Below are 8292 nucleotides of genomic sequence, written 5' to 3'. Positions count from 1 at the left end.
GATTCAGAGCAAGCACACAACCATTTTTCATTCTTAGCCACAGATGGATAAAACAGTCTCCTATCAGGGCAATACAAAGTTAAACACTGAAAGTGTCCAGATACTATGAAAAAGGTCTCCTCTGTTCATCTCTGCTTCCATTTGGAGTATAGTGGATGCATGCCTCTTTTGGTATAGTCAGCTTTGTGAATTTTTTTTTTTTGTAAAAACTTGTGGCACCTCAACTCATATGGACAGTAACATCTAAGAAATCTATAATTTCTTTTGACTCTTCTGTAGAGCTAATGAGATAAAGATTCAGCCTTAAGTAAGCATCACCAAAACCTTGTATACACATTTCAGTTTACTACATAATATGGGGACACAAAATTGTACTTCATTTTCTCTCTCATTTCTTTTTTTGCACATAAGTTTGCTGTGAAAATGCAAATCTCTGGGGATCCCTGGGTGGCTCAGTGGTTTTAGCACCTGCCTTTGGCCCAGGGCATGATCCTGGGGCCCCGGGATTGAGTCCCGCATTGGGCTCCCTGCATGGAGTCTGCTTCTTCCTATACCTCTCTTTCTTTCTGTGTTTCTAAATAAAGTCTTAAAAAAAAGAAAATGCTTCTTCCTATACCTTTCTTTCTTTCTGTGAATAAATAAAGTCTTAAAAAAAAGAAAATGCAAATCTCTGAATGTGAGTGAGGTTATATCTGAGATTTATTTCTGCATATTATGTATCTGAGTCCATGTCTTCAGAAGAATGATAAATTATTTTCTATGTGTGTATATATACAGATACATTCATATATGCCTCAACACACACACACACACGCATGCATATACTTTTGAATAATATGAAATTATTTGAAGAGAACAACTTTCTGCAGATTCCTTCACCAGTGAGGATTAAATTAATGATTGCTTAAAAACCCTTGACAATCCAAAGATAATTTCTCATGGATTAGGTTTAATGGCTGAGAACACAGAAATGGCAAGACAGATTGAATGGCATGCATCTTGCTCTTTTCTCTCTCTGCAGACTGGTCTTTCCTTCTCTGGCCCACCAGCAAGCTTACATCTCTTTCGTTCCAGAGAGCAGCCATAATGAGCCTGAAATCTCTAGGTACTTCTTTCACATCTCCTTGGGAGGGGTTCTGATTGGCTCAGCTGAGGCTAGGATTCCACTCAAAGTCCAAAACATACTAGCCAAGTGGAAAAGACACAATGTGGAAAATGTGTGTGCCAAGGGTCCAAGGGTCCATTGGATTTATGGGGAGGAGGGGCATTGGGTGGGATCTACATAGACAACCAAGAGAGCTGCCCTGCACACTCCATGGGACAAGGGCAGGCTCTCTGGCTCCTGTGAAAACATTCCAGGCATCTTCTGGTTTTAGAGGTCAAGCCAGAAAGAATGGTCATCTTCAGCCCAGGATAAAGCTCGCTCTGATTCAATTCAAGCATTGAGATTTACCTTTTTGAGAATGACTGATGGTACAATTAATATTTCCATCAGAAGAACATCCATCTCCCAGAAAGGTGATCACATGGAAGTTAGATCAACTCCACAAAAAACCAACCGTATGCCTGGATGTCTATTTGCATTCCTGACTGTTTCGGTGAGGTGACTTTCCTAGTGACTGAAATGGGATATCACCCATTTCACCAGATGGGGGTGAGGGTAAGGGGGCGGGGGTGGGGGGTGGATATGATGACACAGTGGGGTTTTTAACTGCTCGAGTCACAATGCTTCTAAGACTGCTATGGCTCCAACTGGCGGGAGTTCTAGTCTTTCTCCTGGGGTTTCCCTCCTCAAATAGCTTCTGGGGGATTTTTAAAAAAGACTTTATTTACTCATGAGAGACAGAGAGAGAGAGAGGCACTGGGAGAAGCAGGCTCCCTCTGGGGAGCCTGATGTGAGACTCGATCCCAGGACCCCAGGAACAACCTGAGCCAAAGGCAGACACTCAGCCACTGAGTCACCCAGGCACCCCAATTCCAGGGGATTCTGTAGGGATGGGTCCATGTGCCACACATCTGTTCTGGTGGGCCCCTGAACTTTGGCCTGGCTCCTATTGTCTGAGTTGTCATTTCTTCCCATCCTGTTTGTATCCCTGAACCAATTCCCCTCCTAACACAGTTAAGTTCTGCCAATGTAGGGATCCCTGGGTGGCACAGCGGTTTGGCGCCTGCCTTTGGCCCAGGGCGCGATCCTGGAGACCCGGGATCGAATCCCACGTCGGGCTCCCGGTGCGTGGGGCCTGCTTCTCCCTCTGCCTATATCTCTCTCTGTGTGTGTGACTATCATAAATAAATAAAAAATAAATGTTTAAAAAAAAAAAAAAAAAAAAAAAAAAAAGTTCTGCCAATGTAACTAAGGCCACATCAAGGTGTCTGTCCAGCACCCAGGTGGGAGAGTGTACTTCCAGATGACACTTTCATCTCATACCAGGACCTCTGTCCCTGTAGCTCTCACAAGGCAGGGCCCAGCTCACCTCTCGCTGCTGGGGGGTTCCCAGCTCCACCCCAGTGGGCTCTCCCCTCTATACCTTATTGTCCTTCCTGCCCACGGATGTGTGACAGAGTGAGGGGCATCCATTTCTTTCTGTGGAAACCCCCACACTATCCCCACATGGTCCAGAACACACTGCGTGAATTCAGTGTTGGCGACATTGGGAATCTAATCAAATTCTCTTTAGAGAAAATACTTTCCTTTCAGGACCCTGTCAAGGTATAGATGTAGCTCATTTGCTCAACTAAACAGACCCTTTATCTCTTGGTCTGTGGAACCAGCGTTTGGTTTCATGGTAGCTCACAGTCCCCCCCCGCCCGGAACAGTGTGGGTCCCACCTTCTTAGAATGAAGCACTCATCGAGTGAATTTCCTCAAAGGGCATCTTCAAAATAAGGCAATAGCATCTTTCCATCCAGAACCCGGAACTGCCAATTAGCCCTAAACACAGTTCCCTTGTTAAAATTTAAAAATGATTCAAGTAAAAAAAAAAAAAAAGATTCAAGTCTTTTTTATGGGGTACCCCTCTATACCCCAGGGTAGTATGAATGTGTCAAATGATTCAGGCATCTTATTTCAGGGGTTACAATCTCACAGATGGACTCCATCTGGCTCACAGACATGTTTTCTTTGGGGGGGGGTGCTCATAACTGATAATCTTCCTTACAGTTTTGCATTGGCTGCCAACATTTCACCAGGACATTTTAAATTTAAAAAATCTGGGTTTCTGACTCGCTTTGAGAAAGCCTGAAGATCAGGGCATCACAAGGTTTGCCTCCCCCACAGGGAGGTCCACTGGCCAGAGGGGAGGTCTCCCTGCAGACAGGGCACCTGCCCTCCAGCGCCCCCAGGGTCTCCCTGTCATTCTGCGTCAACTCCCCTTCATCCCGGGCTTTGCATCATTCTCCTGCACCTGCCCACTTCCTGTGCTCGCCCTGCTTGCTTGGCCTCTGTGGACTTCTACTTTACAACCCTTGTTTTACGGCTTTGGGTACACGTAGCCAAACTGTCTTACAGAAAGAAGGCGGTCATTTTCTGGAGCAGCTTGGCAGCCGGTATTTGGATGTGATTTCAGCTTGATTTAATGGGCAATTATTGAGCACTCGCTGCGTATAAAGGCTGGAAGCAGCCGGGCCAGGGGGAAATCAAGCTGATGGCAGGGTTATTGGTGCATAGACACCTGGGAGCCCGAGCCTGGGTGTGTGATAATTTGCCAAGGGAGGGCAAACAGTGCCCAGTGTTGCTTCAGTAAAGGTCAATTAAGATAAGAAAAAGCGTGCCCTGTGGCTTCCTGTCTGGGAAACAGCAGGCTAAGGGGGATGATGGGAGAGAAAGCCATGTGGCCAAGCGCTGAGAGGTGAGTGGATGGTGGGGACACAGAAGCAGGGAGAGTGGGCCACAGCTCTGAAAGACTGGCTCTGAAGGGGGCAGTGACAAGGCATCGGGCGCTGGGGTCTAGATGGTTCTTGGAGGGCTGCTGGGGGAGGGATATTTATAGGTGATGGGCAGGGAGCCAGTGGAGAGTGATTTGTGTTCAGTCCTCTGGGAGCTTGGAGAGCAGGAATATAGCATACAAAATTCACTCTGAGTTGGACTTGAGACCAAAGGGATGAAGACGGGGAAGGGGAAAACATCCTGGTTACAGCAGCCAGCCTTTCTCTTTGAAACATCAGCTCCATCCAGAGATCTTTGAGGCCTCCAGGGTACCTGATAAAGTACCTCGGAAGGTGAGCGCATTTGGAGGTGGGGTCTCTAAGGAGACAATTAAGGCTAAACGAGGTCATAAGGGTGGGACTCTAAAGCAAGAGGACTGATGTTCTTATAAGAGGCAGAGACACCAGGATGTGTACACACAGAGAAAAGCCAACTGCAAGCCAAAGAGAGCAACCTCAGGAGGAACCAAACCTGAGGACACCTTAACCTTGGACTCCGAGCCTCCAGACTGTGAGACAGAAAACTGGTGGAGTCTAAGCCACTTTGTCTTGGTATTTGTTATGGTAGCCTGAGCAAATGAATGCAGGGAAAGACAGAAGGGGTAAGAAAGGGCCTTTGGGCTTTATGTTGAAGTCACCAGCATCTGTGACTCTGGGACACATATATATGACATAATATTGAGAAATAAGTAAATTCCTGGGGATAAATGCTTGCATTCACAGCCTGTCACTTGGTAAGGAGTTGCTGGGGGGATATGGCACATATATGGGCTCACATGTAGGGCTTTGTACTGACTTGGGCGTAGAACCACTGTGAAGTACAACCCTAGAAAATTGAACTCGGAGAGGTTAACCCATAAGATGTTTGCACTCAGTATGGTGCTTGGCACAAGCAGGCAGTCAAAATGTATTGGCCAATGCATTTATGAATGAAGAGCGTTCACTGAGGATGTGAAAAGAGTGAACATCCATAACCACCTTGGGTGTTATTAGTTAACCCTTTTAGTGTTGCAAGTGACAGAAACCCATTCAAACCAGCCTTAGCCAAAAAATTAAATTTTAAAAGTTTACAAATGGAGGGGGAATTTGTTGGCTCAGAGACTGACAAGTCTGGAAGTCCGCTTCAGGCATGATTGGATCCAGGGACAAAGAGATGTATGGAGTGGTCTTCTCTTCTCTTCTTCCCTGTATTGGGTTTATACCCAGGCAGGTGTCTCCACATGGTGGTCCTGGCAGCCCCATTTGGGGTTCCACCCTCTATACATCCAACAATTCATCCAGAAGAGAGGGAGCCTCCCTTTTCAAATAGTGCTAACTTGAGTCTTAACTGGACTCTGAGCCACCCAGCCAGAGTCATGAGACCATCCTTGTCCAATTGGCACTGCTCAGGGCCTGTGAGTAGGGGAGAGATAATTTGTCAAAGGAAAAACAGGGTGCTTTCCCTGTAGCAGGGAAACTAGTTGCTAGGGAGGCACAGGCCATTGCTGCCCACTGGACAGAGTGGAGTCAGGGGACTAGGTAATGGGAGAATAGGTAAGAGAGAGGAGGAAGCATGCCACCAGGAGGACACATGGAGATGATAACCAGAGCTGAGCCAAGTCCAGGCAGGATGGAGGCCACTGAAAATTAAAGAGGCTGAGATCTGTACCAGGATGTCTGGCCAAGCAGGCAGGTGGTAAACCAATTGCAAAAATGGCTCTGATTCTCCAGCCAACTCTGAATCCACACCCTACGCAGTGTGACTTGGCTTCATCTCTCATCCAGAGCGGAGCCAATTAGCCCGCCCCTAGAATCTGGGCTGGCCTTGTTACATGACAGGAAACTGTGATAGAATGGTGGTGTGCCAGGTCTGAGGTCTGAGGTTAGACTTCAAGGGGCCTTCTGTGACTTTGTTTCTCCTGGACCCCTGCCTTCACTATGGGAACCATCCTGGCTATTTGGCTGGAGAATGAGAGGTCACACAAAGCCACCCCAGTTGTCCCAGCCAAAGCCCCAGACATGGGAGAGAGCCCTCCCTGCATGACTAGTAAAGCTGCCTAGCTGATTTACAGATGACATTTGATTTGTGAGTCCCCTGAGCCCAGCTCAGATCAGAACTGCCCAGGTGACTCCAAGATTCATGAGCAGTAAGTGGCTGCTGTTTTAAGTGACCAAGATTTAGGACAGTTTGCTACATGACATCATGTGACACATAGGTTCCCATTAGAAGGTGTTCAGGGAGAAAACAGAGCTAGTGCTGGCTTGCCAACTTGTGTACCTTCGCACCATACCCTCCTCCCCAGCATAGGGCTGGATTTACTTGGAGAGGGTGTTGGGGGTGGAGCCTATCATGTCTATGGATCTCACACAGGGATTTTAACTCACTGACATATTTCTCAGAGACACAGGCTTTGGTCATTCATGAAATCATCCAGCTTAAGCTGCTGGGGAGAAATGAACACCTCTAGCCACATCTGGATCTCTCTCCCCACCCCCACTGAATTATACATTTTGGTTAGCCTTCTTTTTTTTTTTAAGAGGGTGGGGAGGGGCAGAGAGAGAGGGAGAGAATCTTAAACTTAAATCTTAAACTGGCTCCACATCCAGCATGGGGCCCGACATGGGATTCGATCTCATGACCCTGAGATCATGACCTGAGCTGAAATCAAGAGTCGCTTAACCGACTGAGCCACTCTGGTGCCCCAAGTTTATATGGTGGCTGTGAGTGGGGGACAAGGAAAGAATATATACATGGCCTCAAAGAATAGTCTGGGAGATTGCCAGGAACTGAACGGGTCCCAGATACTGTCCAAAAGCAACATTAGCCATTTGATTGTAGGGAGAGAAAAAGAATCCGGGACAAATTTAAAGCCCATTGCAGACTTCTCTGGAAGAAAGTTAAGGAAAGAGGCAACAGGAATCTGCCTGATGTTGGGACTGCCAATTGGAACATGAAAAGGATGGAGGAAATTAACATATCCTCCCCATCCACAGCACCCCTGCTCTTGGTGTCCAGGTAACTGTCTCCTCTACCCCTGACCTCACCAGGGCCTCCAGACACACATGTGAAATGGCCTCTGGGATCCCAACTATGTCCCACTGTGTCATCTACCCCAACGTCCGCTCTGCTCATGTGACCCATTCCAGGGAACATCACCATGACCCAGCCAGGCAATCAGCTACCAAGTCCTGCTCACCCAGCACCTAAACAGCTTTCCATCCTCTCTGTCCCTACTTCACCACGCCATCCCACTCTCGGGCTCCCCAAACTGGACTCAAATTTGTTTGCTGGATAAAACCCCTCAATTCTACAGTCTGAAACCCCTCAGTTCTACAGTCTGACATCGCGGTCTTCCTAATCCAGTCCTCTCCTGTATTCCTGCCCAGCGTCTGTCCTCCCTTCCCTGCTTCTAGCTTCCAAGACCCAGGCTTGGTACACAGGCCCCCAGGTCCCTGCACTTGGGGATATCCTTTCTTCCAGTTTCTTCCAGGCAGCCCCAGGAGGCCAGGGCTGGGTGAGGAACCTCAAGGCCTGTCATGCTCACTGGCATGGCATGTTCAAGGGCATCTGTCACTTTGTCCAGGGTCCAGAGTGCATGTTCTGCAAGGGTGTCCCTCCAGCCTACTGGGAGCAGGCTCAGAAAGGAGATTCCGATGTCCTTGCTTGGGACAGAGAATGCTCTGGCCAAGCTCTGAGGGGCAGACAGCAGACACTGCCCCCAGGTGGGGGCCACTTCACAATCCACTCACTGGTGGAAGCCCTGCCACCCCTCCCTTGGGCCAGACCAGAGTCCTGAGGGTGTGCATAGCCAGCATCCTCTCCAAGACCCAGAGAGAGGCCGGGCAAAGCCAGGCCTTCCAGTGTGAGCATGCCTGTGGGCAGCTAAGGTTCACACTCTCCGAGGAGTTAGCACCTCCTCTCTGTCCCATCCCCCCAGTGCTCACTTGGAGCCAAAGCCAAGGCCCACAGAGGGGAACCAGGCTGACCCTGCACCTTCCCAGTGTCCAGAGCCTGACAGCTGAGGTAGCTGGAGACACGGGGAGGCCGGGCCCCATCTCTCACACCCAGGCTGCTATGGACTGCTCCAGGCTACTGGGATGGGCCTCAGGCAGGATGGACTCCGCAGGTCACCAGGCCAGGGGTGAAACCATCCCCGAGCTGCGTGGGCCATCCCCAGCCTCCAGGTCACTGAGTGCTCGCTGGAGAGGAAGAGGTACAAGAGGAGGGGCTGGTCAGTGGTCCCAGGAGCCCCTGACCCCTGACCTGCCTCATTCCCCTCTCTACCCCCCCAAAAAAAAGCCAGGGAAGAGACCTATCAGCCCCGTGGGGGTCGCATCACACTTGCTGGAGGCCCTTTCCCAATCTGGGCTTTATGGAGGCGTCTGCCTT

At 49.0% G+C, this 8292-nt stretch overlaps 1 protein-coding gene across 3 annotated transcripts in view; it reads right to left on the bottom strand.

Moving 5' to 3' along the window:
* Positions 1-5024: 5024 nt before the first annotated feature.
* GRID2IP (Grid2 interacting protein) overlaps positions 5025-8292 on the bottom strand; it is a 36888-nt gene continuing 33620 nt past the window's right edge. For all 3 annotated transcript variants that reach the window (XM_055339219.1, XM_055339221.1, XM_055339220.1), the window contains one exon: positions 5025-8102. In XM_055339219.1, the coding sequence (XP_055195194.1) occupies positions 8031-8102 (72 nt within the window). In that variant the 3' untranslated portion in view covers positions 5025-8030. The remainder of the gene's footprint in view (positions 8103-8292) is intronic.

This window comes from Nyctereutes procyonoides, unplaced genomic scaffold, assembly GCF_905146905.1.
Source record: "Nyctereutes procyonoides isolate TBG_1078 unplaced genomic scaffold, NYPRO_anot_genome, whole genome shotgun sequence".
Lineage (NCBI taxonomy): Eukaryota > Metazoa > Chordata > Mammalia > Carnivora > Canidae > Nyctereutes > Nyctereutes procyonoides.
Note: the sequence above shows the minus strand (reverse complement) of the source record. Positions and strands in the feature narration are given on the sequence as shown.